Genomic DNA, 12057 nt, shown 5'->3' on the forward strand with positions numbered 1-12057 from the left:
CCATCTGAAATCTTAAAGCCAGTTGACATGCAAACCTTGTCACGTTTTCATATAATTTGTCAGGTGTAGTTGGTGTTATGTGGAGAAGATGGCTTTAAGAGTCCGTATCATTTATTTTTTAGGTATTTAGAAATGTGGCAGTTGGCCAAAGCTGGATTCGGCAATTTGCAAACCCTGCAAGAGGTCAGCCAACCGGTCTCCACCAACCGGGTGTAGAATGACGGCGGATAATCCCCACGGAAGCTGCGATTTCCATGGTGTGACTGCTGGGAGAGGTGAGGGTGGCCCACTGCCAACTTCTCATGACAATCACCCAGTACAGTACCGTGCTACTTACAATAGCCTAAATTGGAACGGACGTACGGATTCTTAGAATTTTGGCTTTTCTCCCCAGTGCATGTGGGTTTTTTTGGTTCCATTCGTCCGAAATCTATTCCAATTTTGTCTGGTGTCGTCGCCGTCCTGAGACGAAGACGTTTTTCCTTTCCAACATCGAACGGTGAGCAAACGCGCACGACGCTGTGTCGGAGGATGTTACAGAGCGATGACGTGTGAATGAAAAGCGTAAGAATCTTTACAATCCAGAACAATGGATGGCTGCTCTGTTGGCCCCCTGGCAATAGTTTACGCTTCCCAAATGAAGTTTAAAGCAGAATCAGAATATTTATACTGGAGGAATTTGAGCTATAAAGCTCTTTTTTACAGATGTCGGATGTCGGGGTCAGAAAGTTGACAAGAAACACCCATAGGAATGTAAAGTATAGGAAAGAAAAAAAAATCACTTAAAAAATATACACGCAAAACTAACCTCGAACATGTATTAGCAGGTAAAGCCCACTGAGCTATTAACTCATTTTTCAGAAGTGACCTGGCCACAAATGAGAGTACCACAGTGACCCATCACGTGGACATTTACAGCAAGGAGGGGGGGGGGGAATAAACACATTCCTGCGGAGGGAGCTGGTAGGAACGTTGGGTTGCTCTGTCAATGGCCAGGGTCAACGGCGGCGTGGTGTATTCCGCAAATATTCCCGACTGTGAGGGCGGGCACAAGCCGGCGTGAGTTGGTTAAACGTTGAGTTTTATAAGGGCACCACGGGGTGACCCAGCCCCACCCTCCATGACGGACGGACGAACACAATAATCCCCTGTGGGCTGGTGTAACCAGGAGGTTCCTACCAGTAAAATGTATGTATACATTGGCTCTGTCTGTCCGTCCGTCCCTCCTATAATGGGAGGTACTGTGACGCCCGTAACGTAATGATCCAATACGAATTAACTTGTGGTATGAAGGTGTATTGCTCACGGTGACCGGCCAAATTGATAAAACGGTTGTCTAAAACTTGGAAGCAAAAAAACAACTTTGGCAAATATGCAAAGACATTTCGCTCTGACAACGATGCGCCGGTACCTTGCACCGCTAGTTAAATACTTCCGTAGACAAAACACGTGTGTTTATTTGAAAAAGAAAAGTGGTGCCATCCACTTTACAAGTTGGATGCTCCGGGTGGTATAATGGTTTGCACGCTATATGGGCATCCAAACCGAAGGTCGCGTTCTCTTCGATCTCTCGGCACAACGGCTGAAACGATGGGCAACTTTCTTTAAAGCTGTGTACACAGGAAATTGATAAACACAGTCCATGCATGTGCTTGATTTTTCTTCTTCCCGACCTGTTCATTGAAGTGGTTTTTTTCTCTTCTCCTCCAGCACTCGTTTTACCGTCGACTCACCGAGGACAAGAAATCTGAGAAGTTCTTCAGGGTTTTCTACGAGCGCATGAAGGCGGCGCAGCAGGAGATCAAGGCGACGGTGACTGTCAACACCGCAGAGCTGGGGGGCGAGAACAAGGAGGACGATGGCACCGAGAAGGATCTGCCCTCCGTCAGCCACAGGAGAGGTGACCACGCTATTTAATAAGCCGCTAATCTGTGTGCGTGTAGGGAGCGGTAGTGTAGCGGTTAGCGCGCTGCGCTACGAACCCGGCGACCCAGAGTTTGATTCCCGCTCGCCGCCAACACCAGTGATTATCTGAACCTCCCCCTAGGTTTATTCAGCCTTAAATTAGTACCTGCTCTGTAAACGTTGGCACTGACGAGACACTAAGGTGTTGCGGTGTTGGACACTCATCCCCTTCATGGTACCGGCCCTTAAATAAGTGCTCTCACAGCATTTGCCCCAAACAATCTCTGTTAAAGGCTGTATTAACGGATCTTTGTTATTATATAGACCTGAGATCATAATTGATTAAGTCGATTTGATCAACTAAAGTTTAACACTTGTCACAAAAACCTCTTATGGATGATCAACTAAAGATCCAAATTCTCTGATCCACCATCCCTTCCCCCTCCGCAGCTGTGCGGCGATGCTCGACGATATCCTTGAGCGAGGACACGAAACGTTACCGGCGCGACGGTGATGCGGACACGGAGGATGGTGGTGGTGGCATCACACAGGCTGGAGGGAGTAGCTCAACGGCATCTGGATCTGGAGAAGGCGGAGGAGGAGAGAGAGCAACCTATGTGGAGGCGGATGAGATCAGCCCACTCATCTCGATCATGGAACCGATCCTGCGCTTCCTGCAGCTGCTCTGTGAAAACCACAACCCAGCGCTGCAGGTCGGCTTGGAGGTCTTGAGGTGGTCCGTGACCTCACCGGGATGTGGGAGGGAGCTGGCAAGCCAGGCTTGGAAATTAACGTCGAGTTCATTCTTAGGATTCGAATTGATTATTTTAACTTTCGTGATTTCGTCTTCAAATTGCGCGCGCGCGTGAGAATTAGCTTGCGACGATTTGTCTTTACAAATTGCGTGTTAATGGAGAGAAGTTTAATTGTACGGCCTATTCAAAGAATGTAAAACGACATTGCAAAAACAAAACGAGTAATTTTGAATTTTCTCAATTGTGACATCCCCATGGGGTGCATTATTGATACGTGCCGTTCGACAGCTGTAAAGTTAGTTTTTCTTTCCTGAAACTCTGTCCTTATTATACTGTCATCGTCTGGATGAGTGTTCTTTCTTAACGCTCAGAAAGCAAATCCTAACTCGGCCTTGCAGAGAACGCACGACACCACAAGTACGTACCGTGTCGGTTCCATTTTATTTTCCTTATCGAAATTATATTCCCTACTTTGCCGTTGGATTACACCCATGACATGAAGACCTTTTTCATAATTATTTCGGCAACAAGTCTTTTGGGGTTTTGTCAAGAAATGGCCGCCAGAAGATATCGCAAAAACTCCTACTAAGATCCCCGTGAAGTGCCCTCACGAGAGTTACCCGCGCAGTCTTGCTTGCCAGAAACGCTCGTCGCACGCCCAATCAATCCGGACTTTGGTGCGAACCTCCAACGCTGGAAGTGACTTCAATTGAATGAAAACCAAATTTTACTTGATCGGGGTTTGTTTTTGTTGTGCCGTCATCAGTTATCGGGCTGAGAACCGTCAAACTCTGCTTCGCTTGAGCATCTGGAATATTGGGCAAATGCCTATCGATTTTAAATACTCGAAATTGTCATCGGTGGCGGGCTCTGTGCTTTGACACAGTAATAGCTGTCTGAGCCACCAACCACACTGGGTTTCTTAACCTCTTGTGATGAACTCCTGAAATGATTTGGATGGATTCCTGAAATAATTTATACTTGGTGATCTAGTTTGGAAGACGCGCACAAGCAATAAAATATTTAATCACAAAGGTATGACCCAATTTAATCATATTATGCAGGAACATATTCAAAGGAACATATCCTGCTGAAATGAGAACATTGGGGCGGTGCAAGTCCTGTTTTTATATCCCCTTGGTCACTGGTGGAAATTCCACATTCCCAATGGCAGGGGCACATATATCCATAGGAAAAAATCACTCCTGACCCCAGAAGGGATGGTGGGCTAAGCAATCCGAGATCGCAGGCTGCTTGCTGTACCACTGGGCCACCTGCCCTGATCACCGACATATTAAATGTCTTGTTATGAGGTCATGCAAGAGCCTGTAATGTGTTACCCAATCACATTATGCCAGCTCTCTTGGACCCAGGATCGCAACTTAAGGTACATGGGCAGCAGCTGCTGGCCTTTCAGTTGGCGAGCTCCTATTAAACACACAGGATTGTCGAATTGGAGTTAATAGTGCCAATTAATATTCAAATTACTGCGCGTGGGGAGAAATCCTCATTGGTTGCACTTTTTTGACGTGGCAAAGACGCAGAGGAGAAATCTTTAGCCTCGGATGTGTTTAGTTTATCTTGGGTCTTAACACTTTTTTTGCTGCAAGTGCAAATTACGAATGGGGGGGTCAATATTATTATCACCACCACGACCACCATGGTGTTGTGAACTTTGCTTTCTGACACAATTAGGTCTCCAATTGCATGATAACGCACATCATGTTTGTTTATTTATATATATATATAATGTCAAAGACTTGAGCCGCATTTATTTTAACGATTCCCGCGCACGCAATCTTTTACATTCCATGCAAATAGATTGATCATGTTAAACATAACAAACTCGTGATCATTTGCTGTAGAGCATTGTGGCTGAAAGAAAATGTAAAATATAAGCAGAAACTCTCTTCTGTCGCCAGACGCAAGTAAAATGTGTTTTGGTCCCGTCAACCCATTGCATTTCAAAATCAATGTTGTCAATCGGCTTTTGTTCATGTAAGCAAAACCCTGGGCCGGTCTCTGACTTGTTAGACGAGTACTGTTATTGGCGAGCGCGCTCATGGAAATCGTGGGCTTTGTTCGATGCAAAAAGCAATACCATTCACAAACTCGTGTTTTTATGTGGAAATTGAGAACGGATTGTGGAGGCAAGAGGAGCGAAAACAACAACGCACCAAAATGTGGTGAAACAAATGAGACGCAACGTGTGAACGTGGCTGTAACAAAAATGAGACCTCAGAATTAATTTCTCGGTTACAATTCATGACATCGTTGTGGGGTTGAATCATTCCATGCCTAGTGTTTACATACCGTGGATGCAGTTGCAAAGCAAATACAGACCCGAAGTTTTTTATTTTGTCCGAGAATATTTTTTTTCATTTGTGGTTAATGCGCGGTTTGATACAATCTTTCTATAACCCAGATTTTTATTTTTGTTGTTTATTCTAGCCAGTTGGTGCCATGGTTAGAGCACATGACTCCCAATTGGAAGGTTGAGTTTTTAGAATCTAGCTGTGGAATCAGCTCATCCCATAATCTGTCTCATGGTCAATAAATGAACCACCAGCAGTGAGTGTACCCCTCGGGATAAAGTTAAGTCCACCATACGAACACGGAAATTCCACCACCATCTCAGGACCGCAAAACGGTAGTTGAGCACTGCAACGAAATACCAAATTTGAACATCGCCTCCGATTTTCACGCGCCTTTTTATTTTCGTCAATCCATTCCCAACATTTGGCAGAACTTCCTGCGCTGCCAGAACAACAAGACCAACTACAACCTGGTGTGCGAGACGCTGCAGTTCCTCGACTGCATCTGCGGCAGCACCACAGGCGGCCTGGGCTTGCTGGGCCTCTACATCAACGAGCGCAACGTAGGCCTCATCAACCAGACGTTGGAGAGTCTCACCGAGTACTGCCAGGGGCCCTGCCACGAGAACCAGGTACGACGCTGCTCGAGTGATGCCATTTTGCCGCTGATGGGAATTTCGTATATATTGTTTTGATTATCACTCAACATGGGCCCAGTACAAAGCACTGCAAGGGGTGGGACAAACTCCATGAACAAAAGCCTAGGCTCAGTGTGTAGCAATTAATAGTCCGCTCGCTGTGCCATGAACCCGATTTTAACCCGAGGTTCGATTCCCGCTCATGGCCAACACCAGCGACCATTATCTGTACCGGTCCTGGGCCTCAACTGCGTGCCTGGTGCGATGTGTAAACATCGCCGGAAGAAAGATAAAGGTTACCGGGCGTGGTGCTAGCCACCCACCCCCTCCATGTGCTATGCCAGCCTTCATAGGTGCTCGCTTAACAGTACTTGCCCCAACAGTCTACGAAGGCTATGCAGGGGATCTTTTGTCTTTGACCCTGGGGTGCAAAATGTTGTCGTCCTTTAGGTGTTCGGACACCCACTGTGGTTGCGGCCCTGCCACTAATGTGCCATTTTTGAAATAATCGCAAAACAGTGGAAAACAACCTGGCAGTTGAGGCTCCCTGGTGTGGCGACGTGCTTGTAATTGTGGTGATGATGCCGATCTCTCCGCTAGAACTGCATCGCTACGCACGAGTCCAACGGCATCGACATCATCATCGCGCTGATTCTCAACGACATCAACCCCCTCGGCAAGGATCGCATGGAGCTCGTGCTGGAGCTTAAGGTAAAGGGACACGTGGGCAGCGGGCAGCCCCCCCCCTCCCTCTGTCAGCCCCCCCCCTCCCTCTGTCAGCCCCGCCCCCTTTTACATGACCATGAAGACAAAGATCCCCTGTATAGCCTTAACAGACTGTTGGGGCGAGTGCTGCTGTTTAGAAAGCACCTGTGAAGGCCGGCACTGCACACGAGGGGATGGGTGGGCCATCACCACTCCCGACTGCCTTTGTTGATGTACTCATTTGAGGCTGAGTCAACCTAGAGGATTCCCAGTGACGATTATCGGAACCGGTGTTGGCCGTGAGTGGGAATCGAACTCGGGTCACCGGGTTCGTAGCGCAGCGCGCTAACCGCTACACCACCGCTCCCGGCCATCCCCACCTTGTCACTAGCACCACCCCCCTTTTTGCCACTAGTTCTGGCGACTCTGCCAACTCCACTCAATCCTCTGGTAGTGCCGCCCCCCCCCCCCCCCCCCCGCCTTTTGCCTGCTTTGGGATGAACCGTCCCAGCCAAATGCTGATGTTTGGAAGGTTTAGCTGATGGTAACTGGCTCTCAGTCACTGCTGTCCGTGAGAAGGGGACCTGCCTTCACTCAATACCTTCGTTAACTTGGTCCGAACCCATGCCCTATTTTTGGGCTCGCAAACTAATTAAAATTCGCCAAATTTTCGAAAACTGACCAAATCGCCATGGTCTTGTCGGATGAAAGAGAACCCTTTAGTAGGGTTGAGGCTGGCTCTGACTTATTTGTGACCTTCTTTGGGAATACCAGAAGCTTTCCCACCTGATGACGGACGCTTGTGTTGTGCCCGAAACGTCGTGATTTATTTGATTTTATACCTACAGATGTTGTGAGCCTTACACTGCAATATGGTCAGGAGGGGATTGTAATAAATCAATGGATTCTTGACTCTCTGTACATGGTTTCGTTCCCCCCCCCTTCCCATATTGTGTGTATCTGGAGTTATCCCAGTTTCCTACCACATGCTTCGTCTTTTCTGGGTAAATACATGGCATTATTATTTTACTGGTGGCAATGCCAACATGGTTGGCCATGTCAGCTCTGGACCTGGCTTTAGATAAGAGACCGGTTTGTGCCACGAACAAGAGCTGTAATTCTTTCCACATCCTCTCCTCGCCCTGATGTGCTTCTTATTAAAACTGCCGTCCTACAAAACTCGCGCAGGACAACGCCTCCAAGCTGCTGCTGGCGATCATGGAGAGTCGCCACGACAGTGAAAACGCGGAGCGGATCCTCTACAACATGCGGCCCAAGGAGCTGGTACGGCCGCCACCGGCTCCACGCTCCGCCGAAGCCCAGCTCGAGAGTTTACGACTTTGGAGATGTCCGATTTTTGTTTAATTTCATTGCGCCGAATTTTTTTTTTTACTAGCGGAGTGTTGCCTCGGCATCTAACGATGCATCGATTAGAAGCAACTGTTTACGATGTTTGTGAATTCTATGCTCGTGTTACATCTGTGCCAGTGAAAAGAGAAACTCGACAAATAATACATACAAACAAGACGGTAGTTACAAATAGCGACTTTTGATTCTAGAATTGGAGTCGGCGGGGGGAAGTGACCCGTGCAATGCCTCCTAACCGTTGCTATTTGCTTCTGGACCAGAATCGCTGATGAGGTAACAACTCTTAAGCAGTGAGCCAAACCTTTTTGTTGGGGGAGAATTGATGAGCCCGAAGATTTGGACGATTACAAGTCATTATGTGATTTTTGCCAACCTGTGCATGGCCAAATTTCCACTTACAGATGAATGGATGCACGGGAAAATTAGACATTGACTGATTTATTTTAAGGAACGGTGTCGGAAGGAATGCATCGGGTTTTTATTTCCACGAAAAAATTAGGTTCGTGCAATTCACTTTTAAGGCATCATGATTGTGAGCCCAAACTCTTGAGCCATGGTTTTTATGACAGTTTTGTGACCACAGATCCAAGACCAGTTGCGCAGAGCAGCAGCCAGCAAACGGAGCACGAATGACAGTGCACCAGATCAGAAATCGTTGTTTGAACAGAAGTCTGGTTGCGGGAACTTAAAGAGAGACGAACAGGAGGAAGTGCCCAAGCTAGAAACTACGAGCACGAATGATGATACAGCAGATGCGGAACGAAAGCTTTTTTTTCTTGAGAGATTCTAGGAACTTGGGGGGGGGGGGGATAAGTTCATGGGAGGGAATTCCCAAACTGAGCGGTGCGAGGAAAGGAAGAAGGGAGTCCTGCAAATGTGGTGGCTGAACGCGGCATGAATCGTAAGGGAACGGGTGACTTGGTGGAGTCTCGAGGTGTAATAAGAATTTTGGGGGAAAAGATGACCTGTAAGAAAAGGGTGACAAGAAAGTGAGCAAAACTAAAGTGAGTAGCTGGAGTGACTTTTCTGAGTGCCGGATCGTCAATGGACCGAAATGCTTTTCACGTTTGTTTCTATCGCACTACTGAGTCGGCTACAAACTCTCTCTAAACTACGCCAAACATTCGGTCCATCTCAGGAATGGGGCTCTCTCTCTAACCGCTGGACGCAAAGTCTCCATTTCCATTGCTCGACGTGTGGCCTCGCGCTCAACCTTTTCCCGCACGACCCCTCGTCGTTGCCCGCCCTCCCAGGTGGCCGTCATCAAGAAGGCCTACCACCAGGAGGATGGCGAGGATGGCGTGGTGGAGGAGCAGCAGAGCACCTCCCCGAAGGAAGTGGGACACAACATCTACATTCTGGCTCACCAGGTGGGCACCGGAGAGGTCGACTCTGCTCGCCGTCTGTCGGAGGGGAGCGCATGGGTCCCCCAAGCTCTTGTGTGTGTGCGTGTGCCTTTGTTTCGACTTGGTCTTTTAAAATAACTTCACTCGCGCGAAAGGATGGTAAGCATTCCATATGGGCCCTTTTGCGTTTTTTCATCATTTTCTTATTGTGTTATTGACCAAAAGTATGCCAAGGCCAACCTTTTTTTTTATAGAAGGTGGATCAGAAATTAAAATTGTAACAATAAAAGTTGCCTGTTTTTGATAGAACATCCCTTTTTTAAAATCATGAATGTTCCTGCCCTCTCCTCCTCCCGACTCTTGCACACCTTACCGGCCTTGACAAGTGCTCACGAGCAGAGCAGCCCTGGCCCCAACTGTCTCTTAAATGCTTCGTGGGGGGCGGGGTGGAATCTTTGCCTTTTTGTTCTCACCTCTGTGCCCCCCCCCCCCCCACACGTCCCTGGCCGCGCAGTTGGCTCGACACAACAAGGAGCTTGACCAAATGCTGCATCTCTCGTCGAGCCCAGGCGAAGAGGGCAGCGAGGCTCTGGACTACTACACCAAGCACACGTCGCAGATAGAGGTACCCTGGGCTGGCACCGATCAGCCATCCGCCAGACCCCCGCCCTGTCCATTGCATTGCTGCTTCTTTTTTTTCCCACAAACACTCAGAATCGGTGACGTTGACTCTCACTCCTTGACCACCACGTGTGCCGAGGTAGCCGAGGGGATGCTGGGGTTTGGATATTTGTGGCTCCTCCCTTGTTGAGGATCGAACCGGCGTATTACGTTGAAATAATTCGTGGTCACTAACGCCCCCTGCCCAGCCACTTGCATGATTGACAGACAGTGTCTCGGGCAAGACGCATGACGTTTCTAAAGTGTAGGTGGTCGATGCTGCCCTGTTGCGCAGCGTGAAGGGGCAGGCCATGTGTGTGCGGTAGATAAAACTGCTTCACCTGAGGCTATGAATGTGTTGGCGTTTGCATTGACCTTGTACTGTTCCCCTTATTGGCGCCCTCTGGTCTGACACTGGTGAGGCTAGGCCCTATAGAAGGCTGTCTCTTGTGAACACCAAACGGTTTGAAAGACAATGCTATATATTATCAGAACGTGTTTTTTTTTGCATGTTTGCCACAAGTGTGTGTGCTTAATGCAGACATGATTGCTTGCAAAAGGTTTCTATTTGGTGTTTGAACAGCTGAACACCTGCTTTTTTGCCTTAAAGGGTAAAACCTATTTTTATTTTGTCACACTTTGATACTGGGGAAAAAGGTCCCATGTTATAGCTCCGTTTTTGTTATCTAGTATTGTTCCCATCTCGACTTCTTACCACGTCCGCAGTTTGTGGGGAGCGTTTTGTGCTGCTGCAGATGAAACGTCACCTGTTTTCCAAGAGACAATTTCTGTCACCAATTTCCAGATTTAAAGCTATGAGTGGGGGTTCACGAACCCGGTTCGGGCACTGAGGTGGTTTTAAAATTCATATCCCGGCCAAGGTTGGCTTGGCTCTGAAAATAACCAAGCGTCCGTCTCTATGTAAAATAAAAAAACGTGTTGTGACGCCACTGTTCAGAATCAAAGGAATGACTACAATAGAGTACAATTTCCATTTATGTAGCGTCAAAATACAAGCACATCTCCAAACTCTTTACAGAAAATGTAAAGCATCAGTAGTTGGGTATAGACAGGGTGGTGGACATGAGATATTAAATAAAATCAATGAAATGTTACGAAAAATGGCAATACAAAGCACGAAAACAAGTCTTGTCTTGAGTATGGAACAGTCTCAAATGCACAATGTTCAAGTGGCAGAGAATTCCAGAAAGCTGCAAGCTCCATTGGAACGAAGGTTGACTGAGACGGAAAATGTAATTTCCCACCACTCGCCTCAGGAAAATAAACTAATTGCCGTACAATCCACGTGTGAAGTTTCCAGTTTTCCCAGTGCAGGATGTTCCTGAAAAAAGCTTTAGGATTCTTATGCCTTTTTTTAATAGATATAGGTCGTAAAAATAAACGGTTGAATACCACCTTTTCGGATGGTAATCTTAACAATGGACACAAATTTGAAATTATTGTTCTGGTCACGCTGGGACAGATGTTCAGGAAGATGCAAAACCTGATTAAGTCCAAAATTCACCGAAACGAATAAAAGGAATTGGAGATTTATAATTCTTTTAATCTCTTGTTTAGCGGCAATATGATGTTACCAAGGTGACGTGGCCGTGGGCGTGCGTATATGGTGCTTCAGGTGGCGGTCCGATAATGATAATAATAATAATGTGTTAATCTTCAACTTTAATTGCCTGGCGCGGCAAATTGAGGCACTGAACTGCGTCAATGGCAGATTACGTAAGACGCACGCGCGGGGACGGGAGAGCAGCATGAATCGAGCACGCACCGAGCGTTTTAAGTCCTCGCCGTGTGTGAGGTGGCCACGGGGTTCAGAGGTCGGCACTGTCGACACACTGCTGGCACTGCTATCATTACTATCATTATTGGTATCATTACACCGCTTGTTTACCCAGGAAAGCCTCGCTTGGTTTCGTCACTCAGTTTTCAGGAAGGGACCTGTAAAAAAAAAATCAGTGGGTGGGTGGGTGTGGGCAGCGATCGCTATGTATATTCCAGTCGAGTCTTTTGCAGGTAATATTGAAAAATCTTGAACGTGTCGGCAGCAAAAAATGGCATACTCTTTTGAACGACGTCACGGGATCTTGAGCAATCCGCTGAAGCGGGGACTGCACGTGGTTTTATGGTTAATATACCCACAGTAGTAACCAGCAGGGGTGGCTGCTCAATGTAAACCATGAACCACAACAATCTGCGATCACTACTGCTAGACCGTGTCACTCCCTTGGTGAAAAATCTATGTTCAAATCGAGGTGGCCACATGTGATTGATATTTTTTTTGATTCTCAAGTATAGCGAGTTAATGGTTTCTGCCACGTCGCCAATAACTAGACAAGCGAACGTAATA

General features: G+C 47.3%; 1 protein-coding gene across 4 annotated transcripts in view; it reads left to right on the forward strand.

Moving 5' to 3' along the window:
- Positions 1–12057, forward strand: part of LOC133351784 (inositol 1,4,5-trisphosphate receptor type 1-like) — a 155555-nt gene that overhangs the window by 99092 nt on the left and 44406 nt on the right. For all 4 annotated transcript variants that reach the window (XM_061567301.1, XM_061567303.1, XM_061567302.1 and 1 more), the window contains 7 exons: positions 1711–1900; positions 2356–2618; positions 5407–5607; positions 6214–6324; positions 7507–7602; positions 8940–9056; positions 9547–9657. In XM_061567301.1, coding sequence (XP_061423285.1) covers positions 1711–1900; positions 2356–2618; positions 5407–5607; positions 6214–6324; positions 7507–7602; positions 8940–9056; positions 9547–9657 — 1089 coding nt within the window. The remainder of the gene's footprint in view (positions 1–1710; positions 1901–2355; positions 2619–5406; positions 5608–6213; positions 6325–7506; positions 7603–8939; positions 9057–9546; positions 9658–12057) is intronic.

This window comes from Lethenteron reissneri, chromosome 38 (assembly GCF_015708825.2).
Source record: "Lethenteron reissneri isolate LAM-NWPU_2019-01 chromosome 38, ASM1570882v1, whole genome shotgun sequence".
Taxonomy (NCBI): Eukaryota; Metazoa; Chordata; class Hyperoartia; order Petromyzontiformes; family Petromyzontidae; genus Lethenteron; species Lethenteron reissneri.